Raw genomic sequence first — 26,675 nt, 5'->3', positions numbered from 1 at the left:
CCCCCCCCCCCCCCTCCCCAAAATAGCTAATCATTATTCCATCCACGCCAGCTCTGATGGACAGATCCTATTCATGAAAAAAAAATTAAAAAATCAAGTGTCTGCTATCAGATGTGAGAGTTTTAAAGAAATCTCCCAGAACTACAAATTGATATTAATAACTATACCATTCGTTCAAAAAGAAGTCTTAAAAATCTAGGGGTTCAGTTGGATTATGATATGTCTATGTCCTCCCAAATTAGCCAGCTCAGCAAAAGTATTTACTTTCAGCTTAAGAAAATTGACTGTGTAAGAAATTATTTAACTAAAGCAACAGCCAAGACACCTGTAACAACACTTTGATTTTACCAAAGTTAGATTACTGTAATGCTATTTTGTCCGGTTTGACGGCCAAAAAACTTATCAAAGTTACAAGTAGGCTACTCCAAAATGAAGCAGCCAAATGGATAATGAAACAAAAGAAATCAGCGCATGTAACACCAATTCTGAAAGAGCTACACTGGCTGCCAATTAAAAAAAGAAGGGACCCATAAAAGAAAGGATCACATACAAAACTGCCGTTCTGTTTTAAATGTATAAATGATACTGCACCTTTTTATCAAAACATTCCTGGAATTATATCATCCACCTAGAGCCCTTAGATCAGCCTCTGATAATCTAATTCTTAAAACTCCAAAACAAAATTACAAAACCTACGCGAGCATTCCTTTTCATGTTTTGCTCACCAACTATGGAACGAACTTCCATGTAAAATAAGATCTGCCCCAACAATTTACATTTTCAAAAATCAGCTGAAGCATTTTTTATTCACAAATGCATACCTGTTGAGACTGAAGAAATAGCGTGTGAGAATGAGAGACAGAGTGAGAGAGAAAGAGAGAGAGAGAGAGACAGAGATAGAGAGAGCAGAAATGTTTTTCTATCTGTAGAGAACGAATGTTTTAAAGAATGTTTCTAGTTACTCACGTTTCAATTTTATTGCGACCGTTTGTTAATTTCTAATTGCATTGTATATATATTTCTAGTGAATGCATTTCCAACCTCACTGCGAGACTGTTTTTCTCACAAGACTCACAGAAATTTTTACACATATACATAGATATTATATATGCATAATACTATTAATACTTTGTTTTACGTACACGCATTCGATTAATTTTTAAGATGTGATGGCGAAAGCATTTTTTTTAGAAAATGGAAATGTGCAGTATAAATTCTATTTATTAAGATATTGAAAGCAAAGAGAGAGCAAACATTTGAAGTCAAAGAAGAAAATGTCCTATGCCAATATGAAAGAGCAAAGAAACAAAGAAATTACAAAGCTAGCTTGACCCTGTTAGGACCTGCCTTGGAGTAGGCCTATATAATTTCCCGAATTCATGTTTCAAATTTATGTGGTTGACAGAGAAGATGAACATACCAAGACAAAAGTCTCGCATTGACAACCTATCAATGCTCCAGAAAAGCATACAAACTCCTCCAGAAAATGTTCAAACTGCCATCCGTTAGGATCCTCTTCCTAAAAACATTAATCCCTTTACACATCGGACCCGGAGATGTCTTTTGAACATGTTTCCAATACACAGGGCAACAGTCATGGCTCATGAGGTGAAAATGGTAAAATGGTATAGTTAACGCCCCTTTCAACACTGTTGGGTTATTCGAGAGGCGGGACCTCAGAGTTTAACGTCCATCTCCGAAAGGACTGAGCCACTTGGGAAATTTGTGTAGTGTCTTTCCTAAGGACAATACGTCAGATCGAGTAGAGGCTCGAACCCCAAACTCGCAATTACGAGTCCGGTACCTAACCACTAGGCTACCGACGTTGTCCCTCATGAGAGGTTCCCTCTCGAAAATGAACGAGAATCTTTACACATGCTGCTAGGTAATGCTCCACTGTCCGCAGCCATTACTGAGTTTGTCACAGCATTATGCTCGACATTAAAGTTAAAGATGAGCAGTACAGAGATGGAAAAGGTAGACTTATGTCATATAAAACTGGCAGACGCATTGTGTTTATCTCAACCCCCACCTCCATGAAAGGGACAACGTCTTGTCTTCGAACAATATCCCCGAGTCTCGAACCCAATCGCAGCGTGTTGAAAACCGAGGTAAGCTAAGACAAACAATGATTCTTTTGGAAAAAAAGCACGAGGCACAGAATGAGTTGAGAGGGCGTTCAGCATCAGAAGGAAGAAAATCATCCTGGGGGGGCCGAGTGGGGAGAGGAGTCATGGTACAAAGGACTCTTTCCTCCCCTCTACGTTTTCTATACTTTTTATTTTCTTTCGTTTCCACACTGTCCACATCTTTCTTTTTCTCTGTGACATTACGGCCAAAGAATTCTAACTTGACAGAGGTATGCATTTCGTCCGCCTAAGGGACATGAAATGATAGCTGTGCGTTACCATGACAGACAGGATAGGATGTCTAAGACTGGCAGGCAGAAACAGTGTTTCCAATGTTGTTCTACCCCGTGAATTGAGAATGTGTAAACGGAGAAGGGAGGAGTACGTTTCAGAGTGAGGAGAAGAACTTATAAACCGTTTTTACCTACAATCTGAACTGGTAATGCAAGGGCATTAAATAATAAAATGGATGAGCTCTGTGCAAATGTTAGGTTTAAGCACCAGTATAGAGAGGCCTCGCTTATTTGTTTTAGCGAGACATGGTTCAAAGACAGTATTTGTACCAACAGTGTGGACATTGGCGAATTCCATCTAGTACGATGTGACAGGACGATAGACTCTAACAAAGAAAGAGGCGGAGGAGTGTGTGTGTATGTGAACGAGAAGTGGTGTAGTCGTAATAATAATATTCATGTTAAACTCCAACTGTGTACACCTGACATTGAATGTCTAACTGTTGTTACACGCCCGTACTATCTACTGAGGGAATTTTCTAAGATAACAACCAACATTGTTTATATTCCACCACAAGCCAATGTGGGGATTTTAACAAATGCTCTTAACTTCTGCCCTCCCCACTTTCCACCAATATGTTAATGTACCAACCCGTGAGGACAAAACTATTGACCATTGTTATGTAAATATTTCTAATGCCTACAAATGTCTCTTTTATTACCGAAGTACAAACCTAAATTAAAATTTTAAAGCCAATGAAAAAATTGTCACCATCTGGAGAGAAGAAAACAGGGACAGCCTGAGAGGTTGCTTTGAATGTACGAATTGGAATGTTTTTAAAGATTCATGTAATGGAATAGATGAATTATGTAAGACTATCGCTGGTTACATCAGGTTTTGTGAAGACCTACATTCATCTAAAAAAAAGTTATCTACTACCCAAATAACAAGCCATGGGTTAGCAAGGAGTTAAAGGAAATATTAAATAAGAAGAAGGCATTCAAACTGAAAGTCCGAGACAAATTAAAAACAACAAATATGGTAAAGAAAAAAAATAGAGAGAGTGTAACCATGCTTACAAAGAAAAGTTAGAACAACATTTCATTTCTAACAACACAAAAATGACGCGGCAAAGTTTAAAAACTATAGTTGGGGACACACCATGATGGGCAAACATTCCTACACAAGACACGAACCCAAGACAGTATTTAAACAAACTGAATTCTTTTTACGCTCGTTTTGACGACCATGACTTCTCTGACCAGCTTACAACGGTCAAAGAGATGATCCAAAAAGACCGCACAGACAACAACACAGACGAAGACTATGACAAGAGCGAAGAAATTTTTGTGGTTAATGTTAATGAGGTCAAGATCATGTTTAATCGTCTGAAAGCTCACAAAGCGAGAGGACCCGACAGAGTAAAAAGTAAAATTATTAAAATGTGTTCTACTCAGTAATGTCCAATTTATACTGATACATTCAATAATAATATGTCTTTGGAAGAACGAATAATACCACTCTCGTGGAAATGCTCTGAAATAATTCCTGTCCCAAAGAAACAATCAATACAAAATTTGAATGACCTAAGACCTGTGGCCTTAACATCAGTCCTTATGAAATATTTAGAAAAACTGGTTCTGAAACAACTGAGGAAATCAACAGAAGACATACAGGATAACATGCAATTCACCTATCGTGCCAAGAGTAGAGGGGCGTAGAGGATGCCATTCTCGTGTTCTTAGATAACATCTGCAAACACATAAACACACCAAGAAATTACTGCAGGAAACTTTTTGCCGATTTTTTCGTCCACTTTCAACAATCCAACCCCACATAATAGTTTCAAAATTAATTAACAAGAACATAAACAAGAACATTTATAGCTCTGATTCTTGAGTTCTTAACCAATCGACCTCATTATGTAAAACTAAATGGTGTAAAATCCGACCTAATATTCACGAACAGCGGTACGTCCACAAGGTTGTGTAACCCCCCCGTCTTGTTCATGCTCTACACCAACGACTGTACCGGTAGTTTTGATAACAAAAACATCAAACTAATAAAACTTGAGGATGACTCCACTCTACAAGGCCTTATAACAACAAATGAGAATGAATAGAGGGACGCTGTAAATGTATTTACAAATTGGTGTGATAACCACTTCCTTTAACTGAATGTAAAAAAGACAAAGGAATTAATTATAGACTTTAGAGTAAAAAAAGACCAATTGCAACCACTATTTATTAAAGATGAAGAGGTGGAGGTGGAAAGCTCTTCCAAGTATCTTGGTGTAACAATTGACAACAAACTTGACTGGCATCCCCACGCTGCTCTTGTGCACAAAAAAGTAAATCAAAGAATGTTCCTTTTAAGGAAATTAAGAAATTTCCGTGTTGATAAGATTATGTCCCTTTTATACCATTCTATGATTGAAAGCGTGCTATTTTGTATTTGCTGCTGGGCTGGGAATTGTAAGGTGAAAGGTAACGAAAAATTTGACAGAACCATAAAGAAAGCCAGCAAGGTCTCTGTATATGATTTTACTAAAATTGATGAAATGTATAACACCACACGTATAAAAAGATAGAAAGCATTATAAACGACCCCTTTCCACGCAAATTGTAAGATCACGCAGCGTCAGATATGTACCTCCAAAAACAGAGAAAGAAAGATATAAAAGAAGATTTTTACCATCTAGCATAAGGCTAATGTCAGAATGAGCTTAGATGTGTGTCGCTCTTTAGAGTTTGTATCTATATAACTCCAAAGGTCTTGTAATTGAATTCCCGCATGTGGTTGAATGATGCATCTGATGTGAGTGTATATTTTGTCAGCTTTACTTCTTTTCTTTTCATTGAATTTTACTGAGAGTAATATATTATTTAACTTTTTAAATATACCTGAATGTGTTTTTTCAGTCCTGTACAGCCAAGAAAAATTTCCCTCTGGGATAATAAAGTAATAAATCTTATTTCATCTTATCTTACGTCATGATGATATCTACAGCCCACACTTCTCAACTCGTAAATACCGGTAAAAGAGACAGATGGACACAAGCCGACATCAAGCGTCCGAATGTGTTTGACGGGTGCCACAAGTATATGAACTGTGTGGACCAGATGGATCAGTATCTGGCATATTACTCCTTCAACCGCAAGGCACTGAAAGGGTGGAAAAAAATGGCCAAGGTACCAGCATATTTGAAAACCCGGGAAAACATCCGATGAAAAAGTCGCAGTTTACCCTGAAGCTATATCGACCCTCTGATGATTGAGGAAGTCCCTCCAACGTTCAGACACAAATGTAGATGGTGGCACTCTTGACTCTTGTCCGACTGAACGGCCGCAACTTAGAACTCTTGCTCGAGACTATTCCACTGACCGCCAACAAAGACCAACTAAAAACTGCAGATGCTGCACCACACATGAGAAGAAGACCAACAATAAGAACTGCTGCACCAGGAGAAAGGGGACCCGCTACCAGTGCATCACGTGCAAAGGGCCACTCTGTGTCGAGCCCTGCTGGCTATTTACCATTTGTGCCCTACTATCAGAGAGAAATAAGGAGGCTTTACCAGGCAGATTAGGTGTGAGTTGGTCCCTTTCATAATTCTAACTATTTATATTATATAGGTGTGTGTGTTTGATCTTATTTCAGTCTTAGCCTTAGTCCTATTGTATCATTATAATGTGCCTACTTCTATTGTCTTCGGGGCAGTGAGGGATGCAGTTGTTTTGTGTCAGTGTGGTGTGTTGTTGTCATGGGGTGTTCATCATTGATGATTTTTTTGCTTCAGAAATTATTCGTATTTGTCTTCAAGATTAATAAATTTGAAAACGGGAGTCTTCCCTGATCTAGTGACTTTTATTTATGGCTGTGCAACCAGTAATTAACATGTCACACTAGGTTTCATCTTCTCTTTCACTAATTCCACAATCCATATTCTCAATCCCCTGTCTCTTTTTCAAGTTTTCTGCTTTTACTTTTATGATTCTTTAACCTGGGCCAAAAGAACAATATATTCCAAGACCAAACTCTGAAAATTTCAAAGAAATTGGTCAATTGCTTTAGAAATGGCAGTGGGTGGTTGGCGGGTGCTATGGAATGCTTTGCTCCCTCTTTCCTATCAAATGTCTATCGTCCTGATCTCTCCTCCTCCTTTCTTGTGTTTGTTACTGCCTTGTAACACCTCTAATCTTCGGCACTTATATGACCTTATTGTGTTGCAAGAGCCGTAAAACACTTATTAAAACTAAACTAAGAAATGACAGACATTTAACAGAAGTAGGATAGATGTCGTCTGCTAGCTCGAGGCAGCCTCAGGAAGGAGCAGTGCGCAGCCAAAGGCGGGGCAAGAAGCAATGGGTAAAATTCCATCCCAATGTGAAAAAAAAATATCTAGCAACAAAGGTTTAAAACAACAGTCCATGGAATTTACAATAAATTAATACGTATTTGCAATAAAACCTAAGGTCTATTTCCAAACAATTTATAAAGTAATTTTGTCCAATCTTAAACGTATTTTGAATGAACTACAAGCCAAAATTTTAAATTATTGACGCAATGGTGACTGTTTGAGAAAGAGTTAAGAAAAATCAGTTTCCAACATGTCAAGAGAACTACAAACTCTAGCTTTTACGTGATGTAAGTTGACTCAAACATCAAGAAGAACTGCCTTCATCCTCTTCAGCAAAAAATGGATGCTGCAAAGCGTCCTTCGCAGAGATTCGAGAGCTAGGGTTCGGGTCCAGCATCTTTTCAAGGAGATCGAAAGGTGTGTCTGAGATGACGGCCCACGAATCCCTCACCTCGCTGGTCACATGACTTCCAGAGGATGCAGCGCGAGATGACGTCTGGACGCCACGCAGTTTGAGACAAGCTGATCGCAGGTCAACGGTCGGGGTCTGCTCACTGAGGGTCAACAGTTTACCTGGAGGACGGAGGACATTGTTTTAGTCAACAGTTTTAGTTTTACAGCACTTGCAACGCACTAAGGTCATGTAAGTGCTGAAGATTTGAGGTGTTGTTTTAGTTTTAGTAAGAGTTTGTTTTTGTCTTGCAAGAGTTTTACGGCACTTGCAAAACAATAAGGTCATATAAGAGCTGAAGATTAGGGGTGTTACAAGGGAGTAACAAGAACAAAAAAGGAGGGGGGGGGGGGGGCGAGATAAAGATGATAGCTGTTTTACTTTTAAATATTTGTTTTTAATAGTAGAGGGTTTTAAGGCGCTCGCAACTGCATAAGGTCATATGAGTGCCAAGGGGTGGGTGTCAACAGAGAAGTCTTTGCATGGAATCAGACTTAGACTGCTCACCTCTCTAGCTTCAACAGCACAAGGTCTGCTTTGACTATCAAGGCACCCCAAAATAGCAGGTCACATGGGAGTGACAAACATACAAAAGAAGTAGAGGAAAATGACAATAGTAAGGATCAGGAAGGAAAAAGCAGCAGTTCCCTGTTGTGGATCAGGAACAGTTATGAGCGTGACATGTGTCAGCCCATTTACAATTCTACTATGCTTGAACGAGTAATGTCCCCCCTTTGGGAATGGCCTAAAGACACTTCAGTCAGTGGCACTGCCCTGGGGGGTTGATAGATGTTTGATAGGAAAGAAGGAGCAAACCACACCACAACACCTGCCAACCACCCACAGAGGTGTTGCAAGAGAGTAACAACAAAAACAAATTAGATGGAGGAAAGATAAGAACGATAGATGCTTGATAGGAACGAAAGACAAAAACCACACCAGAGTATCCGCAAGGAAGAACAAAAAACCCCACCAGGATGAGCTATTACAATAGAGGACATTGTGCTTACTCAGGAATGCCACTCAACTTTTTTGAAAATAGATGAAAATCCACGCGCCACGGTCTCACTAACATATGATTGAAAAGCAATGGGTGTACATAGAGAGAAATGACAAACAAACATAAGCAATAGAAGGTGTACATAGAGAGAAATGACAAACATTTAAAGAAAAATAGACTAGATGTACTAAACATGACAGAATCTTACCTCTCACTTGCATTATTTACGTTATTTGAACATTTGGCGCAAGTTGTGTGTGTGGGTTTTTTTTTTCCCAACTATAGATTCTATCTTGATCTCAATAACAGAATAGCGGATCAGGATCAAAATACCGGAAATATCGGAAAAAAACTTAAAAGTGTCATCCCTGCTCATTGTTTGAGTGAGTAAAGAGAAGCACATCAACACACTAATGGTCATTTAGTGCTGGTAAAACATGATAAACACAGACAGAAACAACAAGAGCATATGTTAACTCTTTAAACCCTGAGTTTTTTCCACTGTTTCCCAGAGTTTTTTCTAGTCACCTAAACCTGGTGCACTATGTCTCATTACAACCCCAAAAGCTTGCCTCCAACTTCTAAATGGCGGAAACAAAGGCTTAGTCATTATTAAAAGACTAGGATCGGAAATAGTTTCGAACAACAAGCAAAAACTACCACAAAATGAAACGAAACAGATGTCACTACTGTCGGACTCCCACAGCGCCCGATGGGGAACAGGATTATTACCGCCGGACGTTCCCAGCATGCGATGGGGTTTAAAGAGTTAACAAGTAGGACTTACCTACCACTTTACCAGGACAAGCCAAAGGAGGAAACAACATTCGTTTGATTGAGTAAAGAGAAGAACATAGATACAATTACCATCATTTAAAGCAGGGACAAAAGTACGCCAGACAGAAACAATTTTAACCTATAACCGCGTCAGGGAATCAAAACTAAATGCTTAAATCTACTCTACCCCTTTTTGTGCCATTGTACGGCCTTCTATGGGGTTCCAGAGTAGTCAATTCATATGCTAGATCTACTCTGCCCCTTTTTGTGCCATTATATGGCCTTCCAAGGGTTCTAGTAGAAAATTTATGTCTACTTAAGTGTCCTAGAAACTGCATTTGTCTCTTCCTGATCGTCATATGCCCTAAAATTGATAAGTGAGCACCTGTCGTGAAAATTTAAAAAAACAACCTATAGCAGCCATCCCCCTAACGTTGTGTCCCACATACCAAAAGAGCTGGCAGCCTGCACGCAGGCCTCTGTCCCCAGCAGGGAGACAATCTGTGCCAAGTAACCCATGTCGTCCTGGGCGCGGAAAAACGGATAGCGTCCACTTAGGATGGACAGGAAGATCACGCCGGCAGACCAGATGTCAACAGCTGCAGAAATATCACAAGAAATGAACAATGAAGAACGGTTCCATGATTGTTTAGACAGGTTCCTGATAAACAATATGATCTAAAGTAAACCACCCCCCCCCAACCATCCATGAAAAAGTGAAACCAAAGAAAACAAATATTCAAAGACATAATATCGCTGCCGTGGCAAGCAATCCATCAAGTAAAGTACAAATTTTAAGAATTTTTTAGTTTTACACCCTCCCAAAGCTCTATCGAAGATGTACCTTTCAACATGATCAAAATGCAGTTTTAGTTTTAGTAAGTGTTTTACGGCACTTGCAACACAATAAGGTCAAATAAGTGACGCAAAGATTAGAGGTGTTACAAGAAAGTAACATACACAAAAAAAGGAGGGGGATAAGGAAGAAAGATGTTTGATAGAAAGAAGAAGCAAACCGCACAAGAGCACCCGCCAACCACCCACAAAAAGCAGTTTGAGGCTATGGTCAAGGCTTACAATTTTCTTGCTTTTCATAATTCCTGACAGGAAAAACACAACAAAAATGGGTTTTTTTGTCTCTGTTGTAAAAAGTACCCAGGTGGACTTAAGTGAATTGCTCACGACACCGGCGATAGAAATTATCCTCTCACGCTATATTATGAACTAGGAAAGGACTATGCAAACACAGTCTAATTTTTTCAAAAGTAAAGGCGGTCAAAAATGTCAGAGACAGACAGCCATTGTCAAGGAGAAATGTGGTCATCTCAGTCTTTATTTCTATAGAAGATGGTCTCTTTGTGAAAACAACAGAGTGGGAATAAGGAAGTAGGGGTATAAATATGGTGCCCTCCAACCAGTAACTTTTGACATGTGAAAGAGGAAGGACGTACTACTCTACTATCTACTAACCGGTGCTTTGATCAGGTGATTTCATCAACACTTCTGGAGCGCGGAAACCTGCAGTGCCAGCCCGTGGGGCCAACTGATTGTTCCTGAAAAAAAAAATTGTAATGTTTTACACCCACAAATACAGTTTGTTTTGTTTTAGTACGGGGTTTTACGGCACTCGCAACTGCATAAGATCATATGAGCTCGCGAAACAAGTAAAAGTTGTTGTTTTTTTCCTCAATGGTTCATTTCTCGGCTTGGTACTGGTCAATATTTCTATTTAAAATTTTTAAATGCTAAAAATCGAGTGTAAATAGGCTTTAAATTTAAATTTAAAATAACTTTCTAAATAACACTTAATTTTCAAATAATGTTTTTTAACTAAGCACAGTTTAGATCATTCTGAAGGCTGACTGCTTTTGTATATTTGTTTAAGTGTTTCAGGGCACTATCCACACAGATTTGGTCACGGACTGCTTTTACCCAGCCTGTCATGGCCAACCTACAAGATAGACAGAGATACAAAAAGATATATATATATAAAAAATCTCAGCAGACGGATAGAGATACTCGAAAACAAATTTTAAAAAAAAACCCATGAGAGCTGAACTAATATCTGCATGCTGTGTTGAAGAGACAAACCACTACACTTCTTTGAGTTTGGGTTTGAGTAGGTGTTTTTACGGCACTATCAACTCAACACTACACTTCTGACACTCTAGTTCGCAGAAAGCAAACTAAGTAACAAAAGTCATTGTCTGAGACAGCTGTGAATTTATTTAACTGGGCTGGGCACCGGGACAGACCACACAAACAGATCAATAGGAACATCATGTGGAATCCTCCACTTACCACAAATAAATTTGAGTTCCTTCAAAATACATCTGTTGATCAAAAGGTCAACTTAATGAACCCATAATTATTAAGTCTATGAGACCTTGAAATGAGAATTGAGAAACAGTAAAGTTGTGACTTTTTAAAAAGTGCTATACCTGCAAATAGAGATATTACGATCTCATGCTCCCACTTACAAAAAAAAAAACTTTTTTTAAAAGCGTCTAGAAATATAAAATCGCACCAAAGGTTTTTTTTCTGAAGACCATCAAATAATGGACAAAAGTCCTCAAGTTTCGATTTTGTGCCTGCAAGAAAGGAGAGGTCTAAATAGAAACACTCGGCTCACTTCATTCCTGCTATTGACACGCCTTGCAGTTTTATTCTTTTAACAACACTGTGACGGCTACATATGGCCTAACATTATACAAAGATTAATACTTGAAAGAAAGACAAAACACAGCCGCTCTCTAGCCTATCTGCCGGTGAACTGATTTTATTGGTGTTTAGTTTACACTGAAATCTCGTGTGAATCCCAAAACGAGACAAATCAAGAAGGGGAAATAATAGTGATATTAAAGAATCATTATTTCAACATTCGCAAAATAGTTCCTTCCTATTTTTACATTTCATACATCAGACATACAATACAAACACAATCCCTTAATTTGCTGAACAGTACTTAGAATTTTTTACAGGAGCCATATCAAAGTCAAAAGAGACCCTTTTGTTAAGTGTGTCGACACAATAATGGTCATTACGTGCTGAGGAAAAAGGTAAGACAAACTGAAACTATAGAAAGACCACCAATGGCATCATCCATCCTCTGACAAAGGGACCATTTATGATTTAATTTGCTATACCAGGCAAATAAAAAAAAAACGTAACAAGTTTTTACCTTCCCACGCAAAGCTGACAAATAACCGGCTTGCCGTAACAGTCACATAGTCCATTGGGAACCAGTGGTGGAAAAGATGGCTTATGCATAGGGCCCTTCTGCCATGACGGTCCAGCCTTTAAGAGGGAAAGAATGAAAGAATAAGGGAAAGAAAAATTAACAAATGGGGGAAAAAATCTATAAAAAGGAGAAAATCTAACTTTCTTTTTGTTAGATTCAACGACGAGTTACAATGAGGGTAAAACAAAAGTTCTTTTTCATCTTTAAGGAAAAAAAACCAACAGCTCAAAATGGGAATAAGTAGGAAATGTAAATCATTTTTATGAATTTATTAGACACTTTTCTGTGAAAGAAATAGCCAAACACAGAACAAAACTATATAGTTTGATGTCCTTAATCACAAAATTTGTTCGGAACAAACCTTTTGCAACTGCAATCCAGATTTCACTGTGGAAACGATGTTTGACTTGTTCCTCTCTCCTGCCGCCTTCTTTGAGGGTGACAGTGGAGACCGGTCGTCTTTTGCTTGTCTGCCTTTCCCACGAGTGCATGGCGTGTCCGCAGGTTTGATACCTTTTGCCGCCGCCGCAGAAGTGGTTGTTTGCTCAAGTTTCTGCCACTCGCACCCTTCCTCGTCCTTTGGAGTGGTGAGCATTGTGCCAGAGGCAAGACCAAAGTCTACCAAGGCATACCTGAAAATTTACACCAATTGAATCTTATCAAAGAAAACTGCATAGACACAACAATGGTTGCTATCAAAGAGTACAAAAGACAGACTTTTTTTTTCATAAAAGTTTTATGGCACTTGCGACACAAGGTCATGTAAGTGCTGAAGATTTAAGGTGTTACAAGGGAGTAACAAACAGAAAAAAGATGGAGAAGAGATAAGGACGACAGACGTTTGATAGGAAAAAAGGAGCAAACCACACCAGAGTACCCTACAACCACACAAGGACAGAATGAAAAATCAGAAAGCTACCAAATAGGACTTAAACGTGACGACCTCCAAACAACCACATGAGCTTACGAAGAGAAGTAACATTGTTTGTTTGAGTACAAAGCCTGATATGTTGGCACAATAATGATCATTTAGAGATTTAAAAAAAGCAAGACAGACATAAACATGAGAGGGAAAGAAAAAAAGTAGGACCTACCTGTTGGGCCCTCCAACTACCTTCAAGAATTAAGTAACATTCCTTTGATAACAAACCACAAGAGTTTATTAAACATTTTCTAAAAAAAACCCAACAATGTTAGCTTCAGCTCATGGGTTTGATTTTGATAGCAGTTTCAGCCCCCCCCCCCCTTCTGAAAAAAAGAAGAAGAAGAAAGACATAATACGTACTCCTTCTTCTGTCTGTTGTACAAAAAGTTGGACGGCTTGATATCCCTGTGGATGACGTTAAACTCATGAACTCTCCTCAGTGCAGTCATCAAGTTCCTCATGTACTCCCTCACCTCAGACACTGTCACCACAGGCAAGATATCCTGGAGATGAAAAAAAATCAAACAAATTCTCACCAGTTCTCTTTTCAAAACCACAGACTATCAGCTGATGGAAAAAAAGGTCAGAACCAAATCAGAACATTTCAATCTGTCACACGAAAATTGCGGAGTCAGATCTCAACACTGAGCTGTCCCCGTTGTTTTATGCACCCCGCATAATTTAGTTTAGTAAAATTTGATAATTTTTTGCATAATTTCTGGTTATTTTCCTTTATCATTCTTTGCTAAAATTAACAGAATCACATAATTTCCCATTTCTGGGTTCAGTTTGCATAATTTCAGAATTTTTCTTGCATAAAACAACGGGGACAAATTGAGTGCAAAATGCAAATGACTTTAAAGGAATTCATGACAAATTCGATGTAGCAAAACAAGTCTATTTGATGTAGTGTACACTGCTCATAACCCGACCCAGATCAAATCTGATCACGCATTTGACGAATGGGTAACTGTTCTAACACCATCACAGCTGACTCCAGCCCCTGAGAGACAGGAGCAGAATATTCAGCCTCAAAATCAATAACCTTCACAGGTCCTACCTCCTCTTATTGTATTTGTTCCAACATTTATTTTTTTTGGTTTATTTTGTTTGTTCGAGCAAAGAGAAACATCGCCACACTAATCAATGATCATTTAGTGCTGGGAAAAAAACAAGACAAGACAGACAGAACCAAGAGAGGGAAGGTAAAGAAGTAGGACTTACCAGTGGTGCCCTCAAACCACCCACCATTATTTTCTAATAAGGAGGTAACAGGTAATGAATGAACTCTGTCATGAAGAACTTGCCTTAAGTGTCAGGACCAGAGCACTCCGCCTCCAAAACCAATGTTCTTTTTTCAAACAAAATGATTATTTTTAGCATAAAAAGCTGACCCACCTGGAATTTGTCGTGTGAAAAAAGAGGCATGACGACAATCACATGGTCTTTGTTCCTCAAGCACAACTTAACGCCCATCACATTGTCTTGTCCTCTGCAAGAAAACATTTTTGATAAGGTTATTTGACTAATGGTTTATTTGGTATTTAGATTAAAGGTGGAATCTATAAATAAGGGAAGAGAAAGAGAGGAAGACTTTAAAAGGACTTGGAGGAAAGACAAGTTTTGGACCTAAAATTGATGGGATCCAGCAGGACAGGAGTGTAGACTATAGGCCAGGATAGAGGTAGATGGAGAGTTCTTTTTGATTGATTGAGTAGGTGTTTTACGGCACTATCGACTCAATGGAGAGTTCTTGTTGGTTACCTATACTCTGGTTCAGAGTGAGAAAGGCTGATAATGATAATGTTCTCGATAATGAAAGTTTGGTATAGATTTTTTTGACACTTTGACTTCGAATTTAAAAAAAAAAGCACACCAACACAACAACCGTTATTTAGTTCCAGGGTGAAAATAAGAAAAAAACAAGAGGGCAAAAATGAAGAGGCAGGACCTATCAGTGGCACCCACAAACCGTCCACTATACACTCACAAAAACAAACATTTTTGGTTGGGTAGTGAGAAATCCATTCCAAAATTTACATCCCTCAAGACAAACAGAATAGGCTACCGATGTCTGAAGTGCAACTTACCTAAAGATTTTGGTTGTTGAAATCTGTTTTAGATACAGCACTTGATGATGACAAAAACCCTAGTTTTGCTAGAATTTTTTTGGGAAGTATCTATGGGAAAATATTTTTCTGGCATTTTGACGTCCTGAAATTCCTATGGGGAACAAATTGCAGTAAGTCTGATTTAGTTTGGAATAAGTTTTACGGTGATCGCAACTGCATAAAGTCATATGCAAAATGCTCTGCATTTGAAATGGCCTCTTCAGAGTGAATTATAAGATACAGACCCGTTCTACGAACAGTGATATAGTGATAGGAAATCCCAAGAAAATGTACCCGATTCATTGCTGTAAGACCTCTGTGTAGACAACATTGTTGGCATATATGCGCCATCTGTATCTTCATTTTCGGCCTTCACTTTCAAATAGGTTCCGATAGATCTAAAAACATCCATGTCGTCTGCATGTAAAACATGGATTTCATAGCGAATCAAATGTGGGTCAATCAAAAACCAGTCTTCTGGTCCCATTATGGCAGAAATGCAGTTTTCGACGGCAATGTGATAATTATTTCAGAAACTGATTTAATTACACAGCGCTTATCAAGCTTTTAAAATAGCCCCATGCGGGACAATTGGTTAACTGTGTAATGTGCATTTTTCCAAAACGAATGGTATTGTCACAAAAAATTCTTTGTGGGCAGAACTTTGGCCCCCACCTTTTACTATACCAGGGACATCCAGAAAGTAAGTACCGTTTTAAAATAATTATAAAAGAAATAATTATCCCAATGAAAACCCTTTATTTTTGAATACCTCATACATGACTACTTCTCTATGTAGTCACCAGAACTGTTGAAGCCTTTGTCGTAGCGTGGGACCAGCTTCTGAATGCCCTCATCGCAGAAAGCTGCCGCCTGCGACATCAGCCAATGTCGAGTCTCTCCTGTGAGATCAGCATCCGAGTCGAAGTCCTGCTCGGTCAAAAACGTTTTAAAATGCAGGAACAGATGAAAGTCACTCGGGGCCAGGTCTGGGCTGTACGATGGGTGCTTCAACTGTTCCCATCCGAAGAAGGCGATCAGGTGTTGGGTCTGTGCAGACTTGTGAGGAGTTGCATTGTCGTGAAGCAGAATGCTGTAGCTAAGCATTCTGCGCCTTGTTTTGAAGCACTCCACACAGTTTTTTAAGTGTGTTGCAGTACACATCAGAGTTAATTGTCATCCCACTTCCCAAAAATTCTACAAAAAGAACTTTCCTGTCCCAAAACACTGTACACATGACTTTTTTTAATGACGCGGCCTGCTTGAACCTTTTTGGCAGGGGCTGCGAATCCGTATGCTTCCACTGCATCGACTGCTGCTTCAACTCCGGCGTAGAGTGGTGTAACCAGGTCTCATCCCCCATCACAACATGAGTAAGAAAGTCATCTCCTTCGTCATTGTAACGTGTCAAGAATGTCAATGCACTGGCAGCCTGTTGATCCTCATGCGCTTGTGTCAGCTGCTTGGGTACCCAGCGTGAGCACACCTTTCGATAACCCAAATGGTCAGTGACGATTTCATGCAGAAGCGACCTTGAAATCTCAGGAAAGTTTGAAGAGAGTGAGGAAAGGGTAAAACGCCTGTCTTCCTTTACCTTAACGTAGACTTTGTTTATCAAATCGTCATTGACCAAAGAGGGATGCCCACTCTTGGGTTCACCATGCACATTTTCTCATCATGCACATTTTTCTCCTCCCCCATTTGAACATGCGAACCCATTTCCACACAATGCTTTCGCCCATTGCATTTTCACCATACACCTCAGAAATCTGCCTTTGAATGACGCTAGGCTTCGTGTTCTTTCCAGTCAGAAAACGAACAACAGATCAAATTTCACTGTCAGCATAATTTTCAAATCTTGGAAGACATGTTGAAGCTTCAAAAGGGTGTAAGATATTTGATACAAAATGTGGCTGTGTAAAGAGGCGCGGAAAAAACTGGGTGAGATGTTTTACAACGGCAAGATGGAAGCTGAGGGCTCTTTCTGGTTCAGTTTTGAACACATCAACTCACTGTGGTGCAAAATCGGGAATATCCTAACCCAGTTCAGAGAGATGTAAAAATGGTACTTGCTTACTGGACGTCCCTCGTTGTATGCGGTAGATAACCAAGCAACTCACCCAATCTTGAGCAGACATCTTAATTCATTCTCTATCCTGGATGGGTGACTAGTGGGTACAATGTGCTTCAAAGCAAACATCTCCTGAATCTCTGGGTAATGCTTTAGCCTTGCCTTGTACACTGTACTAAAAGCTCCTGAAAGAAATACAAAATTAATTCAAATGACTAGATTGTACCAAAGAATATAAGAACGACCTTTATATCAAGATATCTGACTGAAAGAGAACATAACAAGGTGAAAAAATTATTTGCTCTATATTTTAAAAGGCTAGATTTTAACACTTTGCCGCCTCATCTCGCCGATTGGCGATGTTTACCACCACGTTTCTTCCGATTTCCCCCAAAATGCATTTGATGGCAAGAGTCTTTACTATGTGAGCCTTGTGGTTGCAAAGAGTTAAAATGATTGCAGCAGAGAAGAGTACATCACCTGACAGAATGGGATTGTAAAGGTACTGAAGACATATTCATTCTGATATAATATCCCCTGATAGTAAAATCAAGACATCAGTTGCAAGTGTAATGCCCAGTGCATACAGTAGAAAGCTTTGTCAAATCCGTAGATTTTCCTTCTGGGGCAAAAAGCTACCATTTTAGCATAGTTCGATCAAATCCTCCAACGCGGCGTCACTTTTCGCCCGATTCTGTTACTTTTAGTTAGCGTGACTCAGCAGCCTGCCGGAGCTCCCCGGCTCGGGGTCACGGGGTTAATGAGCCCTGAAGCGACTTTGCCGGTGTCGGTTAGGGAGTTTGCATTTTTGACTATGTTTAAAACGATATAACTTCTTCCCCATCCCACATAGCAAACCATTACACAGATGTACTAAAAGCTCAATGTTTTGAGATTTATTCTGCGCTAGAATGGTTAATTTCTGTGCCTTAGTTTTTGTTCTAGACAAGTGTTTGTAGAGTACCCAATTTGTCCTATTTTAGTTACAAACTTATAAATAAATGATTGTTAATTTTAAAAAGGCACGACAAATCCCTCCAAAATCTGTGTTAAACTGACTACGAATATCATGTCTTTTACCATGAGAAATTTTTAATTTGCGCGATTAGAAATAGTCAAGTTATAAGAGAAGATGCACATCTGCATTTTTAAACTAAAGACGATCAGCGTTAGCTCTTATTTTACTATTAAACAAGAGAAAGTTACTCTGCGTTTGTTCATGAATCATGCTGTGTCTTTGGCAGCCTGCATACAACTAAAAAGAATAATATAGAATCTAAGCGATCAAAAAAACCCACAAAACCGTGTAAATACATGGGTAGAGATAAACTTCTTGTATGGAATAAAAATAATGACAGCTAACACATTCATTCTTAGTTTTTGTGTCGGAAATATGCGCGGACACAATTATGAATGTAAAGAAATTAGTCACATTGTCAGTTATTGCAAATGGTCATAGAAATGAAAAATAAAGCTGGAAAAGTCTGGTGCTGATTCAGTGTCCCTGGAAAGCTAGAAATTATTCTTATAACCCAAATACGAGAAGTCATCCCTATTATTCAGTCAACTTACAAAACCTAGACTTAGCGTTTTAAGAAAAGTAAGGAATTTCTGGAGTGTAACAGATACTGTTCGTGTATTAGATCTACATTGAAGATGTATTCTAGCACTAAAATCGACTTGTACTTTTCATAGAGAAACTTCAAGGTAACTTTTATAAACTTTCGAGAAAATATGCGAATATTCACGATTATATTAGACACATAAAGTTGTATTTGGAGGAATTACTTCATAGCTAATTGTGTGTCCGATGGATAAAGTTGGAAAATTACAGCTTTCTATTATATGCGCAAATATCATCTTTTCTGAGTATCTGCACCAATGCTATGTTGTTCATGTTCCAAAAATTTGACAGATTTTGACGAGGCCTTTTTTATATTGATTTTTTTTCATTCACGCTAGTCCAAAAAAAATTTACAATTTAGCATTGCCGACTCCAGCGCGTCTAACGAAATAACCAGACAAATTACAACGTCCGTTCTTTTTTGAGTCTCAAGAGCAGAAATGCACGCTTTGGGGGCACTAAATGAGAATTACCATAAATACAAGGATACACCTTAAATTGTACGTTGAAAAATACCAAAAATTAAGTCGGCCCAGACAAAGCGGCGACAGGGAGCTGACCCCCGTGACCCCGACGTCATAAGGCGCCAGGCGGAGAACCCCCGCGGCAACTAAAATCCCACTGCCGGTGCGCCGTGCCAAAAGCAATTATGTTTGATATTCTGGGTCAGTCAGGTTGATTTCATGAAAATTGTGACCAACAGCCAATCAAAAGGCAAGTGTATGTGTCTCATGACATTGCAGGGTCAGAACTTTTGTTTAAGTCTTTAACTCTTTCACTACCTCGAGCCGTGTTTCACGGCTTCATCATCATTGCCTTTCTCACCCTGTGTCAGGATATAGGTCACGAACAAACACTCTCCACCTTTTCCTATCCTGGGCTAGTCGCTTGATGTCACTCCACATCTTCCCACTTTTCTGTACATCTATTTCCGTGACTCTTCTCCAGGTTCCATGAGGTCTTCCCCTTGATCTTTTACCCTGTGGGTTCCAATCTAACACTTTTCTTGTTATGCAGCTGCTTGACTTCCTGAGAGTGAGTCCAATCCATCGCCAACGTCTTCTTCCCACCTCATCTTTGACTGGGCTCTGTCAGGTTCTTAATACTTCCTCGTTGGTGATCCTGTCTGTCCATATGATCCTCAGCAGCCTCCTCAGACACTTGTTCAAGAAAACCTGGATCCTCTTTATGCACGTATGGGATGCGTTCCACGTCTCACATTCATACAACAAGACTGACTTCATATATGAGTTGAAAATTCTAAGCTTTGTTCGTAATGAGATATCTCTGGTCCTCCAAATCCTGCTCAAAGAAATAAATGCAGGTGTTTCACGGCTTGTGTTACCCAAAACACTGGACGGCAAGCAGTGTTTCACAGATCTCCACTTTCTGCTTCAAAACCAGTCCTACTTTTGTTATAATTGAAACTGAAATCTCAGGGTGAAGATTGATCATTTTTAGCAACATGTTGAGATAGGTAATTATTTCCCCTTTATTTTCATGTTTTGTTTTGTTTTAGCAGAGGTTTTAGGGCGCTCGCAACTGCATAAGGTCATATGAGCGCCAGAAGATTAGAGGTGTTACAAGAGAGTAACAAACATAAAAAAGAAGGGGGGGAGACAAGATGTTTGATAGGAAAGAAGGGGCAAACAAACCGCACTAGAGCACCCGCAACCACCCACATTTTCATGTTTAATGCATATGGCTAATACTAAAAATTCAATTAAAAATCTTTAACTTGTCTGAGGGTTGGCGGAATGAGAAAGTAGGTCACAGATAGGGCCCAGTCCCGGTGGGGAAAACCTCTTGGTAGTGAAAGAGTTAATGCAGGCCCTAACAGACTTCTCAGTCCGAATGAAGTAAATTGCAAAGTAAAGGTCTGTCATTTTTTATTTTAACAGTGTGCACTGGCCAGTGCCATCCAAACCTGATCTGACCATACATTTGATCAATGAGCATTGGTTTTATAACTAATTTTACTGAGGTTTGCTGCAAGATTGAAGAAGTAACATGTCAGACTGACTAAAATATCCCAACCAGACAGCTTAAAGTTTACTTTTAGCTTTACAGAGAGTTTTACAGCACTTGCAACACAAATTGGTCATATTAGAGCCAGAGATTAGAGGTACTGCAAGAGAGTAACAAACACAAAAAAGGAGAAGAGATACGGATTGTAGAAGTTTGATAGGGCAGGAGCAGCAAACCTCAAGAGAGCACTTGTCAACCACCCATACTTTCTAAAGCAAGTAGTGCCGTTCCTCCAATACCAAGTTGTGAAGGCTGGTGAAAGTGTTTACAAGTTGTTACCTGCTTATAGCCAGTCAGCAATGATGAGTCGTTTTTTTCAACCAATCTTATCAAAGATTACCATCCACCAGTATGAACAGTTCAGAAAGGACACGACAACTTACCTTCACCAATTTTGTTCAGAATTGTGAAATGATTGCCAACTTCAGGAACAAGTCTGTACAGATCGTTTATTTCGTCATCAAGGTCCGCTAAATGGGGGAAGAGGGAATTTATAAAAATAAAAATTAAATTCACGAATTCATTTTAAAGTGGTAAGCTTTGCGTTTACTCAATTTTATTTTCGTTGAATTTTTAAAACCTGTGATGATTTTCTTAATTCTTACAAATTTAATGCCCCCTTGATTGAATTTTATTTGCTTTAAGTTTTGTTAAAATTGGTGTAAAGATCACTGCTATAAATTAGTATGTTTCTCCGTTACTCTCGGCTCCTGTGTGTCAACCATGTTTTTTAACTGCATGTGCAGAGCGAGAGTAGAATTATAATATAGATCTAGCCCTATTTATATGAAATAATGGTTTGCAAGAATAAGAGATTTTGAAAATTTTCAGAAAATTCTAACCCAACATTTCAAAAAGTTCCAATTTATTCATGCCTTCAGACAAAGTACACACTCCACTTTTTCATCCCCTTAAAAATGTTCCATTGTTAATTGAATGATGCTTGTAGACACTGAAAAAAACAAAAAAAGACTGCCTAAGACAATGAAAAAAAAGACTGATGAGGTGACAATTTTTTCATCATCAATAATAACTGAATTGTTTCTTGAGTCACATTTCAGGGAATTGGGTGCAATCAGCAGACAGAGTCTCCTGGAATGAGGAACAAGGAAAAAGCAAAAAAGAAATACTGACACTCTATTAACAAAAACTAAAACCATTCGTGAGGCAGTGTGGTGAAATCAGGCGATCTTCAAAATAAAGTGAAGAAACTGGCATTTTTCCCGCATGTTTCAAAATTTTAATCTAATTTTTGGCTCTGAAACACCTTTTATGCCCAATAAAGAACACATTTCTGCATGAATTTTACTGGAAAAACGTAAAGGCATAAAAGATGTAATTTTTAAGTTTCCATGCACTCTCAAGCTCAGGAAATAACTCAACTTTAGTGGCCATTTTCTCACTAATTTTACTTCAAACCAGGCGACCCCTACCTCCAATAATTGCCAATATATCTCAAATTGTATTCAAGATAAATGGATATTTTTTTCATCAAAAGCAAGGAAAATGGACAGGCTTTAAGATGAAACACCTATAATTCCATGCCCAAAAAATGAAGAGCGCATGATTCCACCATGACCTGTCACATTTAGATCTATTTTAAACTATAAAAAACAGGAAACATAGAGATCAAAACACGAAGGCATTAATGTACAAAATGACAACCTGGTAAAGCAGCATACCCTTTCAATTTCAGACATGTACATTAGTATTATCAAACGAAGTGGCTAGTCGTACTTAAGTAGTCGATAGGGTCAAACCTGTTAAGTACACAGGTCTCATTAGATCAAGACCTAGTAATTATTCAGGTTCAAAATACATGCAAGTCAGTTTAGTAAGGCACCTTTTGGTTTTGTCGGAAATACAAATACTTTAGGCATTGCAAACTAAAAATTTCATTTACAATTCAGCCACCAATATTAATTACGGCTAGCCTGACAGTCTAGCCGTCCTTAAGTACGGCTAGCCTGGCTATCTACCCGTACTTAAGTACGGCTAGCCAAAAAGTCGAGCCGTACTTATCTTAGGCCCTATTAACATTAGAAAACAGGAGGTTTAAAATACATGCACTGTCATTAAGCAGACTTGCCACTCTATGAAATCTAAAAATCAGGATTTTAAAGTAAAAAAATCAGGATCTGATGAAAAAAAGCGGGATCAACGGCAAATCAGTCATAAGGGGTATTGGGGAAGAGGAGGGGTCCTGTTCCCTTTTATGAGGCAAGTATGCAAGAGAAAACTTTTGCAGGAATAAGTTCACGTTTGGGCCTCTAAATAGAGGGAAAACTGAAAGACAGCATTACTCGAGTCAGAGTTGGATAGATTGGAGGAGCGCAGGTTGCAGTAAAGCTGAAACTCTCGTAGTCTTGAAAATAGCTGACACATAACTCTAATCATCCATGCAAAAAGCCCGCGTTTTCATTTAGTAACAACGTTTGACTTCCATCGCATATACACTCAAGGCACCCCCCTCCCTTCCCCCGAAAAAAAAGATCGCGTCAACGTTTTTCATTTATCTCTGTTTTCTTATTCCTTTCTCAATTAGTACATGTATCACGGCACGCACTTAAAACAATACCCCCACCCCACTCCCCGCGGTCGTCCACACTGGTTAAGTCCAGGAAAACACCTCGACCAACGCGACCGGTGTGAATGAACTTTGTTGACCCCGACAAGCTGACGGTCCCCGACACTCGCGCTACTCACCACACGTACGAGGTCATGTCACGTGATGCGAATGAGCGTTTGAAAGTTCCACTGACAGGTCTTGATGATGGGCCCAACTAACCAGAACTCAAGTCAAAGCTTGCTTCTAAAGCAATGGCAGAACAGGGAAATTATTCTTAGGCCCATGTCATTGTTACAGTAATCAGGACACCATCGGCGAATTCTTGGTTATAAAAGCGAAATTAGATCTTTGAGCGTATCCATGTCGGAATTCAAAATCGACACTACGTCGGTTTTAGTTACGTGCGCGAGTCATCTTCTAGATTCGGCATATAGATGCTTTAGAAAGTAGCGTTCCAAGTTCCTGCCGATAAAAAATCCAATCGGTCCTTCCAAGCAAAAGAGAAAGCAGAACTTTTTCTATTTTTTTCTAAGAATCGGACGCAACAGACACAAGGGCAAAAAATCTGGATACTGCCGATCAAAATCGGGAAAATAGGGATGCTTGAGATTTGGGGCAAAAAATCGGGATACGATTAAATCGGGATGAGTGGCAGGTCTGCATTTTTTAAGGCACCTGGTTTCGTCTCAAATACAAATACTTTAGGTACTGCAAAAAAAAAATGTATATTTACAATTCAGTAGGTCTATTTTCTTTTTATGGGGTAAATTTTTACTTTCACTCCCACACACAGATGCACTGTTTCAGGGGTCAAACTGCTGTACTGTTTGCTGCAGATCACACATAAAGCAGTGCTAAAACTGTCGCAAATCAATTATTTTCAAGACAATTTCAAATCTAACTGTAAAATATCAAATTATGGGTAAAATAACCCCCCTGTAACCCCCCAGATTTTCTTTTACCCCAGTGGGGCAAGCCCCCCTGGAACCCCCCGATTGGTCCAAAGCATGTCTATCTCGGTTAAAAACAATCAAATATTTCAAAAACTATTAATTTGCGACGGAAATGAAGTTGATATTCGTGTTCAGCACATCAATATTTAGTAGAAAATAGGCATCTGGTAGCTGAGTGTGAGACGGGAGGGAAAGTAAAAAAATACCTTTTATGGTCAGTCTAGCCATCATATTAAGAATAAGTACGACTAGCCCAGCTGTCCAGCCAACCAGTCTAGCCGTCATTAAGTACGACTAGCCTCTTCCATTATCAAATGTTAATGGAGTGCAATAACTTACATGGTAATGGAGGAAGCATTGCAGAAGCTCCACTTGGACTTTCGTCTACAGTAGGTAGTCTCTCAGCAATGTCACCTTTCCCACGTCTGTCTTGAGTATCATCTGCATTTACCTCTTCCTCCATGCCCTTGTCACTGTTGCACAATAAGACGGCTGTATTGACATTGTTGTTCTTCATGATGCCCGCCTGTTTAGACTTAGAACACCAGACTATTTTTCTCTGGACTTTGGCTTTGGGTGGGTCTAGATCTAGATTTAGACCCTTGTGCGAGGCCTAGATCTAGTGTCTTGTCCCACTTTAGATCTAGCCTGAGAAAATAAAGATTCAAGAAAGAGAGTATGAGTAGCTAGAATCTAGATATCTAGCTAGATCTAGAGATCTAGATCTCTAGATTCTAGAGTAATAGAGATCTAGAGTCTAGATTTCTAATAGATAGTAGACTCTAAATGACTATCTATAGGATAGGATAGGCCTTAAAGTCCCAAGCCTAAGAAACCTTTAGAAACTCTTACATGGCCATGGCATGATGAATGAGTCTGCTGGTGGACCGAGTCTGGTAACAAGCTGGAAGGTGTACAGAAAGGAGGAAGCCGAAAAGAAAAGGTCATAGCAGAACCCCAGAAAACAGCATGAGTAGCACATGATACTCTACAATAGGTAACTACTCACTACAACACGTGAGTCAAAAACAACAAAAAATTCATACTCACACTGGTCGCTTTGAATTTGAGAGGACAGTCTCTACTTTTGCTTTGGACAACTCACAACTCCCGCTAGCGCACGGTTTTCCCGGCAGTTTGTTTATAATTTTTAACTTCCGCCAAGGGGCCAAAAGACCACAGGGCAGGTTTTAACCGAAATGCAGGCCAAAGCAGAGCTAGCTACCAATATAATACAATGGCTTGGAGAATTACGAAAAGAAGTTTTGAGATGTTGGCTCAATCTGATAATCGAATTTCATCGTGGTCCGGTAAGCCTTGAAGTTGCAAAAAAGTGGCATACAATTTGTTTTTTGTTTCTGTTGTTTGTTTTTAATTTGCTTTTAGTTTAACGAATTTTGAGGACACTTTTTTACTTGGCTCAAAGAAAGAGAGGAGTGAACTATCTTGATATGTACGATCCTTGCCAGTTCGTTTTAGATTTAGTTTTTATTTTCTTTTAGTCCCTTTGTTTGCTTTGGCTTTATTTTTATATATTTTTTTTGTTTTTTTTATTTGTTTTAATGTGGGAGGGGGGCTGTTTTGGAGAAGTTTTAAATCCCCCCCCCCCCCCCTTTTTGGTGAGCCCCCACGTACCCCCCTCTCAAAATTAGAAGACAGACACGGTGGAGAACAAAAGATCAATTAGCTGCATGAGGCTTGTTCTCTTTCGTGTCTTTACCTGTCCCCGCGGTTTTATGCACCCTGCATAATTTAGCAAAATTTAATCTTTTTTTTTGTTGTTGCATAATTTATAATTATTATTTTCCTTTATCTTTCTTTGTTAAAATTAACAGACTCGCATAATTTCTCATTTTTGTCCTCAGTTTGCATAATTTCATAATTTTTCTTGCATAAAACGATGGGGACAGCCTTTACGCGTTACAAATTCTAGCTCATTTATTGATTTTTTAAAGTCAATTAAAGCTCAAGAAACTTTGCATGACATTCACTGTTGGCCAGTGACATATTAATAGCTATGACCAGTGACCAAAACAAAAATGTGTTGCCCAGCTAAACAAAACATTAGAAAAGATGGCGCGTGTTTAGTTAAATTCGTGAACAGCGGTAGGTATGGCCCGTTTCGTGGCCCCTTCAAAAGGAAAAAAATAAAATATTATGACACCAACTTCGAGGGGGCACCTAGTTGGGTCCTTGTATAGA

The 26,675-nt window shown here is 39.1% G+C and overlaps 1 protein-coding gene across 1 annotated transcript; it reads right to left on the bottom strand.

The window, feature by feature from the left end:
- Window positions 1-6,848: 6,848 nt before the first annotated feature.
- On the bottom strand, window positions 6,849-25,333 carry LOC101855929 (cell division cycle 7-related protein kinase). The gene is made up of 10 exons (XM_013079326.2): window positions 24,813-25,333; window positions 21,335-21,421; window positions 17,349-17,484; window positions 14,516-14,609; window positions 13,478-13,620; window positions 12,554-12,824; window positions 12,133-12,248; window positions 10,422-10,504; window positions 9,401-9,550; window positions 6,849-7,296 (listed from the first exon to the last, which is right to left on the bottom strand). The coding sequence occupies exons 1-10, from the start codon at window positions 24,988-24,990 to the stop codon at window positions 7,028-7,030; spliced, it is 1,527 nt and encodes a 508-aa protein (XP_012934780.1). The 5' UTR covers window positions 24,991-25,333; the 3' UTR covers window positions 6,849-7,027.
- Window positions 25,334-26,675: the final 1,342 nt, after the last annotated feature.

Source organism: Aplysia californica, unplaced genomic scaffold, assembly GCF_000002075.1.
Source record: "Aplysia californica isolate F4 #8 unplaced genomic scaffold, AplCal3.0 scaffold00048, whole genome shotgun sequence".
Lineage (NCBI taxonomy): Eukaryota > Metazoa > Mollusca > Gastropoda > Aplysiida > Aplysiidae > Aplysia > Aplysia californica.
Note: the sequence above shows the minus strand (reverse complement) of the source record. Positions and strands in the feature narration are given on the sequence as shown.

Excerpts from the sequence above, each read along its gene's own strand:
- LOC101855929 (XM_013079326.2), bottom strand. The coding sequence starts at position 24,990 with ATGAAGAACAACAATGTCAATACAGCCGTCTTATTGTGCAACAGTGAC. Across the intron at positions 17,485-21,334 it reads TCTGAACAAAATTGGTGAAG|GAGCTTTTAGTACAGTGTAC; the intron begins GTAAGTTGTCGT and ends TATTTCTTTCAG. Across the intron at positions 12,249-12,553 it reads CTGGATTGCAGTTGCAAAAG|GCTGGACCGTCATGGCAGAA; the intron begins GTTTGTTCCGAA and ends TCCCTCTTAAAG.